The sequence below is a fragment of the Gobius niger genome (assembly GCF_951799975.1).
Source record: "Gobius niger genome assembly, chromosome: 16".
NCBI classification, from domain to species: Eukaryota; Metazoa; Chordata; class Actinopteri; order Gobiiformes; family Gobiidae; genus Gobius; species Gobius niger.
Window position 1 is genome coordinate 26,957,724 of NC_136867.1, and position 16,630 is coordinate 26,974,353.

General features: G+C 40.3%; 2 protein-coding genes across 2 annotated transcripts in view; one reads left to right on the forward strand and one right to left on the reverse strand.

Moving 5' to 3' along the window:
- The window catches only part of vps29 (VPS29 retromer complex component), a 230,067-nt gene extending 229,184 nt beyond the window's left edge, over positions 1-883 (reverse strand). Inside the window, exon 1 of the mRNA XM_079573595.1 lies at positions 795-883. Within this exon, the coding sequence (XP_079429721.1) occupies positions 795-797 (3 nt within the window). The 5' untranslated portion in view covers positions 798-883. The remainder of the gene's footprint in view (positions 1-794) is intronic.
- A 3,205-nt stretch (positions 884-4,088) lies between these two features.
- eif5 (eukaryotic translation initiation factor 5) lies at positions 4,089-15,493 on the forward strand. The gene is made up of 11 exons (XM_079573528.1): positions 4,089-4,318; positions 7,087-7,372; positions 8,487-8,568; positions 8,712-8,884; positions 9,983-10,094; positions 10,177-10,304; positions 11,225-11,386; positions 11,470-11,631; positions 12,707-12,871; positions 13,634-13,774; positions 15,051-15,493. The coding sequence occupies exons 2-11, from the start codon at positions 7,301-7,303 to the stop codon at positions 15,147-15,149; spliced, it is 1,296 nt and encodes a 431-aa protein (XP_079429654.1). The 5' UTR covers positions 4,089-4,318; positions 7,087-7,300; the 3' UTR covers positions 15,150-15,493.
- The last annotated feature ends 1,137 nt before the right edge of the window (positions 15,494-16,630 follow it).

A 16,630-nucleotide genomic window follows, 5' to 3' on the forward strand; every position in this document is an offset into this window, starting at 1 on the left:
TAGCAGCAATTGTAAACTAATGGAGATTTTAAAAGTTAAAATACTGGGGTTATTTTTCACATTAAACACATGGAGACCACAGTGAGTTAGATGTATTTACTTGCAGTAACTCAGCAGCTAATGGAGCTGTTCCACTGCTTTTTATTTTACTGTTTTTAGCTAATGTTAGTCAATGGAAATGTATGCAAACAGCTGCAAAAATGGCCGATCTCCATGGTAACTGTGGACTTTCCCGAACTCTATTGTATGAAACGCAGAGACGAGTTGAATGAATAAAATATTGTGCATAATACTGTAATATGTGTCAAACAGCAAAAACATCTACATATACAGCAAAGTAAGGATATAAAGTACATGCAATCGTTGTTCGGATGATTCTTAATTGATAATAGCACGTAATACAGAACTAGTTTCACACCAACTAATGAAAAATAGCTGTTAGCATTGTAGCAACAAAGCTACGATGTTGTCAACAAGTCAAAATGTAGCACTAACAAAGAAACTAATCACAAGAACGTCAACAGAGGAAAGTAATAAATGTAAAACATCATGCGTAAAGAAAAAGAGGGACTTGGACTGACTTCAGAAGCAAGTTATATGAGCATTTTGTTGCTAAATGGCTCAGCTGTCATGTGATCACATCTGCATCCCGGGGTGGAGATTTGACCTAAACACGCCTCAAACTCAAGATAAAGCCACGCGCTGCGCATAAAAACACAATTCTCAGGTGATATACAAACTCGTCGTCCCTTGAAAATGTTAAATTGTGGTTATTTTCCCCGTTTTATACTCACCATCTTGTATATTTTGCTACGGCTGCTCAGCACAAGATGAGGAAGTGAGCGTTAGCGCCTCAGCCAATCAGAGACGAGAACGACACCGGAAATAAGGTTTTTCAGATTAAAAGTGTGGAACAAAAATCTAAAATACGCGAGTCAGTGAAATACATTAAAGTAGGACTCGTGTGTTGAAGTGCTCATGTCAGGCTTTTTTGTCTTTCTCTAACAAAAAAAGTGTCATTGAAATGGGGATACATAGAGCCCTGACCTCTGTTGATTGAATTGTTCAATAATCAACAAAGAAAAAAATAATTTATAATTTATTGTACATCAGTTAGTCCTGAGCCGCTGCGACTGAGCTACACCGCCACTGTGGGCCAACCTGACCAGCATGTTTTTGGAGGTCGGGGAAACCGTAGCACTGCCTTCAGTCTCCTCTGATCCTCGGTGCAGCGCCTCCTGGGTTTGTCCCTGTTTCAGAGCGTGGCGTCCTGCACTGGTCAGCTCCTCCTCCTTCCTCTTCCTCCTGCGCAGCTCCCTCCGCTCCAAGTCGTTCACCATCTTCTGGGAAGAGCTAACCGGTTAATCTGTTTTATTCTCCAGTGAACGTCCATTAGCCAGAACAATAGTACACTGTAAGAAAAATTAGTGTAAATTTACAAAATGTGCCTGCTCTTTTCAGTAAATTTACGATATTGCTATAGTCCTTAAAATAACAGCTTGGAACCGTATAAATATTACAGTATTAACCATACTTTACTTTTTATTACTGCAAAAAATTACCATATTTTTACGGTAATTTCTTGCAGTGTAGGTTTGGTTAAGCTGTGAGTCTTGCCCGGATACCTCCTTGCTTGTCCCTTTTTTGTTTCCTGTAGCGCTTCTTGTGACGCCTCAGCTTTGCTGCACGCTCTTGTTGCCTCATCAGTGTTTCAGAAGAAGAAATGTCTTGAGCTCATAAGCTAATACAGATACAGAATACAGAAAATCACAAATAATGTTTGTGAATAATAATTTTATGCATAAATGTCTGACGACTCAAAAGTTTTTCTAATTTGTAAATATGGCTTATGGCTTACAGCGTGCCCAATGATCAATAATTTTATAGGGTGACCAGACGTCCCAGACAGTTCACGCGGGACAGCTCTGTCTCAATGGATTTAATTGAAACCAAATGACTTTTGGCCTTGTGTACGTAAAACATAAAGTTTTTCATCGCAACTGAACCCATTAAAAACCTCCAAAGGCAATCACATCAATACCGATCAGTCCATTTAAATGACATCACACAAACATTTATACCATTAAATATCATATCGCTAAGCATTATGGGATTAGCAGCAATTGTTAACAAATGAAGATTTTAAAAGTTAAAATACTGGAGTTATTGTTCACATAAAAACACTTGGACACCACAGTGTGTTAGAATTATTTACCAGCAGTAACTCAGCCGCTAATGGAGATGTATTTTCTCCACTTTTTATAGTGTTATTAGCCAATGTTAGTCAATGGAAATGTATGCTAACAGCTGCAAAGATGGCGGATCTCCATGGCAACTGTGGAATAAATGGAGAAAACTCACGATTTGGCTTTACCCAATAAAATTCCCTTTTGTGTCCCAGTTTTAAATGTGTGAAATCTGGTCACCCTTGATAAACAACACAAAAAAGTAAAATTAATTTAGCAAAATCTCAAATGTTATGCTAATGCTATGCTCGTGCCCTACGCCCTTTCATGTTACCAATTTGCCGAGTAAAAATAAATAAATATGAGGATATTGTAGTGTGTATATGTATGTGATTTTGACCGAATTAACCCCTTAACTCCTACCTGAACCGAGCACATTTTCCCCAGTTTGGCTTTACCCAAAAAAGTCCAAAAGTCCAAAAGCTTCTGGAAAAAAGCTGTGAAAATAGCAACAAAACTGAGATGAAAACAATGATAGAAATGTGACATAAAAGTGAGAAAACATTGACAAAAATGTGACGAAAAATTGATGAAAAGGTGGCAAAAATGTGACAAAAAAATGATAAAAATGTGACAAAAATGTGATAAAAATGTGACAAAAAATGACGAAAAAACGACTAAAATGTGACAAAATGTGACAAAAAAATGACAAAAATGTGATAAAAACTGACGAAAAAATGACAATAATGTGACCAAAAAATGACCAAAAAAATGACAAAAAATATGACAAAATGCTACAAAAAAATGACAAAAATGTGATACAAAATTGACAAAAAAATAACAAAAATTTGACCAAAAATGACAAAAACGTGACAAAAAAATGACAAAAATATGACAAAAATGTGACAAAAATGTGATAAAAACTGACGAAAAAATGACAATAATGTGACCAAAAAAATGACAAAAATGTGACAAAATGCTACAAAAAAAAGACAAAAATGTGATAAAAATTTGAGAAAAAGATGACCAAAAATGACCAAAAAAAAAGACAAAAATGTGATAAAAAATGTTTTTGACAAAAATGTGACAAAAAATGACCCAAAAGTTACAAAAATGAGTTGAATACCCAACAAAAAAAATTATGGAAAAAAATCTGATGACGGGAGGAAAAAGATCCTCTCGGTTCAGGCGGGAGCTAAGAGGTTAAACGATGACATAATTTCAAAATGCTTTATATTTAGTGTCTCTTTTACTTTGCCTCCCGTTCCCACCGGAAGCGGAAGCGGGGCGCGTGAACAACAGTCGCTTCACGCTCCTCGCCTAAAACCACTCGAGTCTCTTCGCGTTCCGCAGAACATTCGAGAGGTAAGGCCTGAAAATACTCCACCGCCACATTTTACACCTTAAGTCGTCACATCAAACCGCGCACGACGTTATTTTCCACCGAAACGGAGCTAAACGTTCGTATTTCGCGGAGTTATTTAATCTATCGCAACAGCTGGCTCGGAGGCCTAACGTTACCGCACTTGGCAACGACGAAGCGGCCGTTAGATAAGATATACCCCACAAATTCACCGTTGTTTGACTTGATATTAACGTCAAACATTTTTTTTACGCTTTTAATCGATTAACTCCCCAAATGGGCTTTTAATTTCCTCATTCGCGCAGTTTCTGATGTAACGCGATTGGCAGCCACGCTACACGTAACTAAACCCAGCTGTCAATCTCCCACCGTGGTAGAAAACGTAGATAAAAAAGATGTATTAATGGTGGAAAATGACAGATAATATTACGCACACACTTATTGCCACGTCAACACCCGAACAGCTGTTACGTCGCATTCCCAAATCGATTTTTTTTTTTTTGGTTGATTTAATTCTGTCTTTCCTATAAGGTCTCCCAACTCGTGGACACGTCTCCTCTGTCTCCGACCCCCCTCCCCGGACAGCTGGATCGTATTGGCACCGTTTGGACGCTTTAGGTGTTGAACTGTGCATCTTCCAAAAGCCAAAATTCCTTCTCTAATAAAACCCCTTTGGAATCGATACGACGCCAGCATTCAGCCAGCGACACCGTTCACTGCGGCTCTTGGACGACCTGTGTTGGGTTTATGTCTTTGTTTTGCGAAAACGGTGAGTGCCCCTGTCATTCCAGGTACGTTTTTAGTCATTTACATATCAAGTTATCTTTACATCGGCGGTGTTTATAAAGCAAACGGGGGCGGGAGGTTGTGCAATACTGTGTTTTTTTGATCCAGAGTATCAAAATGGCGTCTCCCAGTCAGTCACTCGTGCGCAATGACGCACTATGCACCAAGGCGAGCTAAAGCCGAGCTAGCTAGCCTCCTCCTGAAATAGTCTCGACCCTTAGCCGCGTCTCACCTGCGGATTCGAGACCACTGCGCACTAGAAAGTCGTTTAAGGTCAAGCGAGTGGGCTTTTGTTTCCGCGAAGTCCGGCTAAAGCCCACGTTTTCATGCGCAGGAGGCAGTCATCTTGTGGCGTTTGCTTTAGTACGGGCCTGCTTTGAGCGCAGTACGCAGGATATTAAAAATGCTGAGGGACGAAAACAGGCATGCCAAGGAGATTATAGCCCAGCATTAAATAACACGACACGCCAGTCTTTATGGGAGACGTTGACGACGCTTCAGGCGCTGTATTTTAGGTGTACGAGCCATGACAAAAGACGAGAAGTCTCCATGGATCCAAATAAAACTATAATTGCCACTCAGATATGCAAATATGAAAACGTATTTAAATCGGAGCTCGCTTTGACAATAGGAACGATTAGTTAAAGGGCAGGAGAATGACGTTTTATCATCAGGATGGCTCCAATTTATCTTTTACACAGTCTGTCTTGTACAGAACAAGAACGATGTGTTTAAAGTATAGTTTAGTAAGTTTAGTAGTTTATAAAATAACAACCGGAAGGATAATAACATTTAAACGTTATCATTCTTATCTTATCAGTGTAAAATGACCTTTTCTACATTGAGTTACACACTTCCAACACTTCTATAGCCACATAATGGAACTACTGAAGCTTCCTGAATGAGAGGAGATTCATCTTAAACCACAAGTAACATGGTCTGCTCTAGACGACTACTTTTCAGTTTCTTGGTGTCGTCTCAGTGAGCAGTTATTCACTAAGCATTTCTCTATATGCTTGAGTAAACTTGTCAGGATGCTGTGTAATCATCCAGTAACGGCTAAGCTTGAAAAGATGCAAAGAGACGAACAGGATGGAGGGGGGAAAAAAAAAACATGTGCGACGGTCTGAATAAATATTGATAAAAGCGGAGTTTAAGCAAATAAGAGCCCGGTTTATGCTCCTGCCCTTTCAGTCGAGGCTTTTCTGAATGACGTACTGGAAAACGAGGTCAAAAAGTTTGAAGGGTATGAAGCAAATGATTGACTACGCTTTGAAACGACCGAGTCTGGCTGCTTCCAAAACTCAAAGGATGCCAGTCGAGGTTATGGAGGCGACATTCCAGGATGAAACCAGAAGCCGATGAGAGTCATATTTGAGTTATTTGATGTGAAATGAAACGCCAAACCACCTCAATTCAGAAATCTGGTCTCTAACATGTCTATGAGCTGTTTGCTCTCCTAAAAGTTATTTAAAACCCGTGTATTTGACTTGATATCAGTGGGGGAAGAGTTGTTTGGCAGCGGCGTCGGTCTCCTGTATTTGAGCCTGTGCACAAGAGAAGGCTTTATGCGCCTAAAGCTTCAAAAACAAAGCTCCTTTACAAACTGGTTAAAGGCATTTATGGAGACAGGAGCAGAGAAAGCGGCCAGCGCAGCGGAGTGCTGACGATAGTGGATCTCTCATTCAGTGGATGTGGGGCAGTCAGCGCGATTCTCAGGGGGGAAAGTGGCATCGAGTTGGCACAGAGTTAAAACGCAATAAGGTAGTGGTTGGTTGTACGGTGTAATTTGAACTAAAGACCAGCAGAAGTGTTGGTTTTACTTATAAAGCAGGTTATTGTGCAGTTCTTTTACGTAACTAAAATGACAAAAGGCTATTTAGTAGGTGAATTAGGGGGAGTTCAGAGGATATTTCAGCACAATTGGAGACTTGAGTTTACAGTTTATTTTTTACTGTTTTTACATAATGGCTTGCGGTTTGTGTTCAATATGTTTAGAACGAAAAGAAAACCTGTATAAAAGGGATTCATTAAGCAAAATGTTAAAATGTGGAAAGCTTTTTGTGAACTACTCACTAATTTTACTCAAGTAGAAGTAAGTAGTGACCCAAACAATTACTCAAGTAAAAGTAAAAAAGGTCTTGGGGCAAATGTTGAGTAACTGTTTGAGCAAAAAGTCTGATTTACGTTTGACACCATGAATTGTGGGAAAGAAAGCAAGTGGAAATTGTGATATTTTTAAAGAAACTTCCCCAAAAAATGGCACAAAAGTACAGAATTACAAAATAACTAAGAACAAGGAGCACGAGACAATCTACATCTGTTCTATCTAAAAAGTGGAAAAAGTAACAGATCCTTCAATATATTTTTACTCAAGTAGAAGTAAAAAGTGACGTCAGATAAAACTACTTTAAGAAGTACAATATCTTAAAGGTTACTCAAGTACATCTTATTTGCTCTGATTAATCCTCTTGGTCAAACAAATGATAAACAGGTTACTTTTCGAGTATGTAAAGTAAATTAAAGGAACTAGTCTGTTTCCAACATCTTGATTCGGATGTAGAGAATGCTCCGCAGTGGCTCACAGTTCCTGACAGGTTTAGCTCCAGCATCATCAAAGGTCGAGTCAGATGCAGAGAATAGATTTTCCTCCTGGAGACCGTAGCGCCTGAGCTTAAACCATTGACTGTAGCGGATCCGTGAAGCTAAACTCGCCGTATTCATGCCCTTGTGTTGTGTCTTGTGTTGCAGAGCTGTTGCGCAGCCGTTGGATCCTTTGTGGTGGAACCCTGTGCTTCAAGCCCTCAGCAGCTCGCGGCCACAGCGGCACAGCGTTTTTCATGTCAGAGACCGAGCGCGCTTGCAGTCGTTTATGTCATCCCCTCTTTTCCAGACAGAAGATCCCGAAAAATCCCCAACACAGATCCTCTTATCTTACTGATAGTGCTCACAGCCTGCATCCAACATGTCTGTCAACGTCAACCGCAGCGTGTCGGACCAGTTCTATCGCTACAAAATGCCCCGTCTGATTGCCAAGGTACGGATGCTTTACTGCAAATGTATATGGAAAACTTAGTGCTCGCTATGATAAAGTACTGCCCAGAGTTTTGATAGCAACTTGTCGAAATTAAGATGAGTAAAGTGTAGTAATCAAAATGGCGGACCAAATGGCTTTAACATTACATTGGGTTGGGCACAGTTGTAGAAAATGCCTTATCTATTACAAGACGATTGACTTGATCGATGGAGGGTCCAACCCCTGGTACCAGAGCAGAGTCCAGCACGGAAATCCACTGATGTGATCATGTGTTTTCAATCTAAAGGTTAATCAGTGTATGTCGCAAATTGACATAATTTTTACTCAACTGTGAAACTGCTTTCTCTCCCAAACCTCTCCCAATCAAGTCATCTGAGTCTAGTTGGGCATTTTGTAGTAATACTGGCAAGATCCTTGAGGTAGGGGGTACTCAGAGTATAAATTAGTGACTCAAGGGGTACATGAGGAGAAAAAGGTTGGAAACTAGGGCTGAACAATATTGAATTAACTTGCGATATGCGTTAGCGCCTGTGCATTATTCACTAAACCATTTCAACATGATTTAGTCCATTCTAATTAAACACAAATTGTAAGTAACTTGTTTTGTAGCAAATTGTGTCAAAAAACAACTTAAAGACTACATCAGGACCAGAACAAGACTAAAATGTAACTAAATTAGTTATTTTTATGCAACTTTTTATGTGGAAAAAACACTTGATGTTTTGCATATTCGACCTTGTAGTGGTTAGCATGGAACCTTTACTTTCCATCCTTTTCACTGCTGACGGAGCCTCTCACCAGAAAACTTACAAAACAAGCTCCTGGAGCGTTGTAGAGGCCACTGTGATGGAAAGTAAGGCGCCATGCTGACTCCTCATACAGCTGCTGGGTCACTACAAGGTCAAATATGCAAAAATATCAAGTGTTCTTTTTTTCCCACATAAAAAGATGCCGATCTCAGTCCGATGAAGACTTTAGTGATGTATTGTGGCTTCTTGCGATCATCACCTGACATCGCGATTGTGCGGCCCTATTGGGAACCATTGCTCTATGGGTTTAAAGCGTCACAAAGAAAGTTTATATCCAGTTGTTTAATCATGTGCTGTTGTTTCAGGTGGAAGGCAAAGGGAATGGAATCAAGACGGTCATTGTCAACATGGTTGATGTTGCCAAGGCTCTGAACAGGCCTCCAACATGTGAGTAACAAATACTAGTCATACCTTCCTCGTCAGGGAGTGAGGAAGTTATCCCTTCACCAGAAGTCAGATGTAGTTTTTAAATAAGTGAGAGAAACATTCAATCATAAATAATAATGATGTCTTTGGTCGTCCGATTCCAGATCCGACCAAGTTTTTTGGTTGTGAATTGGGCGCTCAGACCCAGTTCGATTCCAAAAACGACCGCTACATCGTCAACGGATCCCACGAGGCCAACAAGCTGCAGGACATGCTCGATGGGTTCATCAGAAAATTTGTGCTGTGTTCCGAGTGCGACAACCCCGAAACTGATCTGGTACGAACACAGTCACTTTGAACTGAAGACGGGTGAACATTTGTCTCCTGCCACTTTGCTTTATGAATTTTACCAAAGTCCGGTGGGATATTTTGATTTTGGTAGCCCTGAGCAGTGGGTGAGAGTGAATTAAATAATGACATTGCTCAACTATTTTAACTGCTTAAAGGAACAGGCCACTGTTTTTACATTCTGAGAAATGTTCTTACCTGAGCTTAGACGAGTTCATTTGTACCTGTCTGGTCTGTCACGTAAAGCATTTAGCCTCTCCTGCTCTATAGCTCCAAACGAGGTGAAGATAGAAGCGACCAAGCTCTTCCACGTTTTCCCTATTTAAATATGGTTATGTGAAGTGTTACACAATAAAGTATAGTTACACAAAATTAAACAATGTGGATTTTCTAAGCGGATAAAAAGGGGAACTATATTGTCCGGCGTAATAATACCAGGAGTTCGACATCTTTACTTTAGTGTGCGGACGCCCAAGTACTCCTGCATACTATTTTTAAGGCCAATTAAATAAACAGCGGCCAATAAAAATTCTGAATTGCTTTATTGAAAAGGGAAACATGGTATAACTCCTAGTTTTTAAGAAACTTTCAGATTTGGGTAAAACCAAACTGGAGAAAATGTTCTTGGTTCAGGTGGGGGTTAAGAGGTTAAGGGGCTTGTGGTGTTTTCAAATCATAAAAGTATGGACAACATTACAAAACATGTTGCTGTAAGTGATGTAAAACCATGGAGCAATTTGGATCTAGAACTCAAATGTCAAACTAAAAAGGGGGTAAAATTATTTTTGCTAATTATGTCAACGATAAGAGTTATGTGTGTAAAGAGTTGTATGAAGGGGTGGAATTATGATTAATGTTACTTATTACTTCCTATTCGGACATGTACTCACTTTTTCCTCTGGCATATTGGATGTACAAGGTCTTTAATTTTAAGTCCGGATAAATAAAAAAAATCAATGAATTCCTGTTTTTGGTACTAATAATACTGTGTTTGGTGTATAAATGGCATTTAAATAGCATTAAATCTGACCTGCTGCTGCCTGTTTAAACCCTGTACAAATAACTCTCTTCCGTGTTTTTTTTGCAGCATGTCAATCCCAAGAAACAAACCATCGGCTCTTTGTGTAAGGCCTGTGGAAACCGCGGCATGCTCGACACCAGACACAAACTCTGCACATTCATCCTCAAAAACCCACCAGGTACGGCCTCACAGCTGCAGGGTTCGTCAGGAGCGTTTCAGTCGCTGAGTCTTAACGCCGTCGGCTTTGACTGTGGTTTCAGAGGCGACAGAGAGCGGCTCTGCTCCAGTGAAGAAAGAGAAGGAGAAGAAGCGCAAGAAGGACAAAGAGAACGGCTCTGGAAGCGGAGAAGCCGGAAACCACGAACACATCGACGCTCCCGACGCCGTGGTGCGTACGCAGAAGATGAATGGATGTCTCTTTTTGTATTTGAAACACATTTACATTTCCATTCTGCAACATGACACTATGGAGAGACGGGATGTTTAACCTCTTAACTCCCACCGGAACATGTTTTCTCCAAATTCTCCAAATCTAAAAGCTTCTTCAAAACAGAGGCAAAAAACAAGAAGAGGATGTAAACGCAACAAAAAAAAGCTAAAAAGTGACAAACTCAACAAAAAAAGTGACAAAAATCCAGAAAAAAAGACTAAAATCCAGCAGAAATAATTACTAAAATCCAGCAGAAAAAATGACAAAACAAAAATCCAGAAAAAAGTCACAAAAATCCAGAAAAAAGTCACAAAAATCCAGAAAAAAAGTCACAAAAATCCAGAAAAAAAGTCACAAAAATCCAGCAGAAAAAGTGACAAAAATCCAGCAGAAAATGACAAAAATCCAGCAAAAAAAGACAAAAATCCAGCAAAAAAGTGACAGAAGAGCAGCAAAAAGCAATAAAAAAGTGACAAAAACACATAAGGGAAATAAAAAGTGACGACAATGGCATAGAGGAGAGAATGGATTTGGTTTTGGCGGGTGGTAAGAGGTTAATTATCTGCAGAGGATGAATCGCTAAAGCCTTCACACTTTGGTAGTTGATTTTATTCAAACAAACCTCCAAACCTTTGCTTCGTGGACTGCACTTTTCACCCTCAATACGTGAAAAATCCATTATTGCTGCATATTCTGTTCTCTTCTGGCTGTTGATGCACCATTAGCTGCTGGTGTACATTTCCGTGCTGACAAAGCTCCTCTTTGGACTTGAAAGTTGTGGAATTCTTTTGGAAATGCAGATGTTTGTTTAGGCTCTGAGGACAGACGACAATCCAAGAACCTCAGAAATGAACCCGTTTTTCCCCGGTGTCTCACAGGACGGAGATGACGATGACGAGGACTGGGCGGAGGAGACCACCGAAGAAGCTCAGAGGCGCAGGATGGAGGAGATCAGTGACCACGCCAAGAACCTGACCCTCAGCGAAGACCTGGAGAAACCCCTGGAGGAGAGGGTCAACCTCTTCTACAACTTTGTCAAGGTACAATTTACACTTAAAACACTCTAAAGCGGAGGACTGAGAAAAGCACACGTTCTTACAGAGTGTACTTGATGTTATTTCAGCAAAAGAAGGAGAGCGGTACGATCGGCGGCGCGGATAAGGAGATCTTGGCTGAGGCGGAGCGACTGGACGTGAAGGCCATGGGACCTCTGATCCTCAGCGAGCTGCTGTTCGACGTCAACATCCGGGAGCAGATCAAGAAATACAAACGCCACTTCCTCCGAGTGAGTCCCGCCCCGAACAACGTCCTGATCAGGAGACAATCATTTATAAAGGAAAGACTTGTTGTTGAGCTGCAGGTTTTGTGGCAAATGTAGCAGGAGGGCTGGTACTTTAACGATACTTGATTTTTGATACCGATACCTGAGCTATACTGTTTTCAATAACTCTGCTAAATTATTTGTCATATAAAACATGAAAACAGAATAATAATGTTAATTTAAGTCATTTGTTTGAGGTGAAACAACCAACAAACTGCAACTACAAAAGTTTTTATTCCCCCCATTTTTATTCCACTTTATTTATTTTCACACAATTTTCCCAAAATGTCCCATTTTCCCCATTCTTTTCTTTTTTTTTTTTTTTTTTTTTTGCTCTGAATTTCACGTTTTCCCATTTTGTTTTTTTTACAATTTTCCCCTACTTTTTCCCTTTTCTGCCACGTGTTTTTCCTTTTTTTGTTTCACTTTTCTTCCCAATTTTTCAATTATTTTTTTCGAAATACCCCCAATTTGACTTAATTTCCCCAACGTTTTGGGAAAATAAAACTTTTGAATTAATTTTTCCCCCCCAGTTTTTCCTCAATGTATTTTTTTTTTTGCGCGTTTGTTTCTTTTATTTTTATGACCAACATCAAAACTTGAATATAGAGATACTTTTATTTTTTCAATACCAGACTGGTGTAATTTATTGTTTCCCAGCCCTTAGGATAATACTTTAAATTACTGATCATTGGGAAATATTTCAAGGTTTTTCTTCTGGATTTTTGAGAATTGCGCACAGTAGAAACAGGAAAAAGAACCTGCCTCTTGAAGGACATGGGCTCGTTGTACTTTCACAAGTACACGTTTCTCATCAGTACTTTTACTCTGTGGGGGTTTGTTGTGGGATAAATGTCTCATGTGATGTCACAAGACTCTGCTGTACCTTCCACTGTGACTTGTCAACAACTTATATTGAGTAATTTATTTTTCCATTTGCTTTGTTAATTTGTAGCAGTGAACCATTAAACTACTTTTTTCCTCTAATACAAATTCAACCCTTAAATACATTTGAATTGTTAAACCTTATCTGTTCCAGTTCTGCCACAACAATAAGAAGGCTCAGAAGTACTTGCTGGGAGGGTTCGAGTGTGTGGTGAAGCTGCACCAGGTCCAGCTTCTGTCCCGAGTCCCGATCATCCTCAAAGACCTCTACGACGCCGACCTGGTGGAGGAGGACGTCATCTTCGCCTGGGCCGAGAAGGTACGAGCCCAGAAAGCAACCGAGATAACTAAAACCCGGGAGAAATCAGAAGAAATTCAAATAAGTAGATTGTTTAAGTGTTTGAAATATCTCGTAGAAAGTCTCAAACAGAATCCGAATTGTTGGTTGAAAAGGGGTTCACAAACTTTTGATCTTCTTTGGCAGACTGATGAAAAGGTGGATTCTGCGTTTAAGGTAAAATAACAAAGGCATGGAAAGAAGGAAAAACAAAATGGGGATGATCTAAACTCAACATGATCTAAAGCCGTGGATCCCAGCACTTTTTTTTGTGTCTCGCATGCCCTTTGAACGTTTGTTTTTATACGGCGAGTTGCTGTAATGTCGAGATTGCAGACAATTATTTACAAAATGAACTCAAAACTTGGCTAAAATACAGTCAAATTCATACACAATATAATTTAATTTAGTATTCAGCTTCAATTTGACTCTGAAATGCTTCCAAGTGCCCTGAAACACTGAACTAAAGAATGAACTAAAACCTATATTTACCTAAAGTGTAGTAAAGAAGCTTGAATGGGTGTGTTTTTACAAAGTGAACAATAACAGCATGTCTTACAAGCTGTGTCCAAGCGGTTTTCCGAGGTTTTGTATTGGCATGTCAAGTCTTTCCAGAAGTTTATGCACAGATTAACAGGCCGAGCTGGTTCCGAGGAGCTTCGTCTGTCTTCATCATCCTCACAGCGGTTGAATGACTCCACAGCCGCCGTGCTTTTTGTTCATGTGACCGTGTGTTTTGTGCAGGTCTCAAAGAAGTATGTCTCTAAGGAACTTGCCAAAGAGATCCACACGAAAGCTGCTCCGTTTGTGAAATGGCTGAAAGAGGCCGAGGAGGAGAGCGAGGGCAGCGAGGAAGAGGAGGAGGAAGACGACGAGAACGTGGAGGTAAAAAAAAAGAGTTCAGTGCAGAAAAGCCGAGAGAGGAATTACAGAAGAACCACAAAGCACCGCATTCGAAGACCCAGTAGTTTGGATTTATGTGCTTTGATATAAGATGCTATCACGTTTTAGTTATTATAAAAAACCCTAGTGATTTAGAGATAAAGTATACTTAGACTTTGCTTCTTGACTTTGTTTCATGAGCAGTCATTGACAAATCTTGGAAATATACTTCTGAGACTTCTCCAAACTAGAAAACATTGAATGAGTTGTGCCAAAATGAAAGTGTCAGTAGAATCAAATTGAATTCTTGCATGAATGAAACCAAAATGTCTTCCTTTTACTGCATAGTTTTATTACAAAATCCTTCAATGATTGTCCAAAACCCTCATTTCAGTACATTCTGTTTAACAATCCAAATTTTCCTCCATTCCTCTGTTTGAAGTCTCACCACATAGCAGTTCACCCAAGAAATATAGAAGAATAAAATACAAGCATTTATTATACTGTAATTGTTGAAAAATGCCTAAAACATGACCAAGCATTGTATTGGGAACAGTTAAACCCCAGTGTGCCTTTTAATAACTGTTTAAAATCTGTATGCAAATCTAGAATCACAAACTGCCTACATTTGTTTGTTTTTTAGCGTATTTGGACATTATAATTGCATTAAAAAGCATTAAATTTGACTTTCTGCCTCATGTATAAACCCTGAAAATGGAGAACAGTTGTGTCTTGGATCAGATGCACCAATGAAGGCCCTTTATCTGAACTATTACTACTTTTTGGTTAAACGAAAATGAAGGAGGAAGCAGAAATATCAACTGTTAGTTTTGGTCATATCTAACAAAAAGTATCGCATTCAATTTGAAAATGCTTTTTTTTTTCACAATCCACTGCATATTCACTAAACAAGAACGAACTTTATTTAACTTCTAGTGCAGTGATTCCCAAAGTGGGGTCCCTGTAGTGCCTCTGAGATCCTCCAGGGGGCCCCCAAAGCTTGTCTGCAAAACAAGTACAATGGGAAAAGTTCATTTTGAAAGGAAAAAATACTAATGCGCCAGTTTAAACCAGTATTTGGTCTACTGTCATAGCTAGATGCTATTTTTAATGTCATGTTAGCTGTAAAATTAGAACAAATTCCTTTGAATGGAATAAATATTATGATTTGGGGGCCGCGATGTCCGGACTTTGGGTATGGCTGTTCTAGTGCAAAGGTCCTTTAACTCTCCCAGTATCAACACAATCTCTAACGTGCTGTTCCTCCCGCGTCCTGCAGGTGGTGTACTCGTCCTCGGCCCGCGAGCTCAAAGTGGAGACGGTGAAACCCGAGACTCCGGAGAAAGAAGAGGACGACATCGACATCGACGCCATTTAGATAAAGCTCTTCTCTCCATGGCTTCACTTGTATATGAGCTGTTATTACAAACGCCTGGCCTTCCCCCTCTCCCTCCTCTGCCTCCCCTCCACCGCAAATCTCTCTCCTTTTTTACCCACAATCCTCCTCTTCTCCCGCTTCGTGGCATGACCTAACCGTAGCGCTTTACCTGCTGCTCACTGATGTTGTATTGATGATATTTAGAGTTTGATGAAATGCTGAAGTGTGGGGTGTTTTAATCTCGGGGTGTTTTTGGGGATCGATTGAAAATGCACATTGTTTTTCTTGTTTTTGGTCCCTATATTTTTCCAGTCAATAAAGAATGAATGTTTTGCTATCCACAACATGTCTCTGCTCTTTATAACTTCATATCTGTTTGCTCCTCAGTGATGAAAACCAGGGACTGTGGCTCGGATGGTAGAGCGAGTCATGTGGTGTCATGTACAGCTCTTTATTGTCCAGAAATAGGCTATAAATGCGTTATCAGAGGTGAGAGTGGTAAATATTTACAAGACTAGTGTTCCTGGAGTACCTGGAGGTAGCCTGCGTCGACACGGGGAGATAAGACAATATGGACAAAATTTCATATCGCGATATTCATGCCAGATACTGTATATCAGTACGATATAACTATGGGTTAAGTGAAAACTAAGCATTTTTCAGAAAAAAATACAAAAGAGTGCAGTTTTATTGATGAAAATCTATATACACTGCTCACAAAAACTTAGGGCACACTCAAAAAACACAATGTAACTCCAAGTCAATCAAATTTCTGGGATATCAGACTGTCCAGTTAGGAAGCCACGCTTATTGTGAATCAATTTCACTTGGTGTGGAAATTAAACGGACAACAGGTGGAAATGAGAGGCAATTAGCAAGATCACTCCAAAAGAGGAATGGTTTTGCAGGTGGTGACCACAGACCATTTCCCTGTCTTCATCCTTTGTACCGTACTTTTGGAACACTTTTGCATTTGTCCAGTGTTCTCACTACTAGAGGTATCATGAGGAGCATCTACAACCCACAGAAGCTGCTCAGGGAGTGATGCTCATCCAAAATGGCACGTCCATTCGTGCTGTGGTAAGAAGGTTTGCTGTGTCTCCCAGCGCAGTGTCCAGAGCCTGGAGGAGATACCAGGAGACAGGCCAGTACACCAGCAGACCTGGGGGGGCGACCGAGGTCAACAACCCAGCAGCAGGACCGCTATCTGCTCATTTGTGCACGGAGAAACAGGAGAAGCACTGCCCGAGCCCTACAAAATGACCTCCAGAGGGCCACAAATGTGCATGTTGGTCCTCAAACGGTCAGAAACCGACTCCATGAGGGTGGTATGAGGGTGGTATGAGGGTGGTATGAGGGCCCGACGTCCACAGGTTGGGCCGGTGCTTACTGCCCAACACCGTGCAGCCCGATTGGCATTTGCCCGAGAACACAGCGATTGGCAGATTGGCCAATGGTGCCCTGTGCTCTTCACGGATGAG

Coding starts and splice junctions, on each gene's coding strand:
- eif5 (XM_079573528.1), top strand. CDS start 7,301: ATGTCTGTCAACGTCAACCGCAGCGTGTCGGACCAGTTCTATCGCTAC. Junction 7,373..8,486: donor TGCCCCGTCTGATTGCCAAG/GTACGGATGCTT, acceptor CTGTTGTTTCAG/GTGGAAGGCAAAGGGAATGG. Junction 8,885..9,982: donor ACAACCCCGAAACTGATCTG/GTACGAACACAG, acceptor TTTTTTTTGCAG/CATGTCAATCCCAAGAAACA.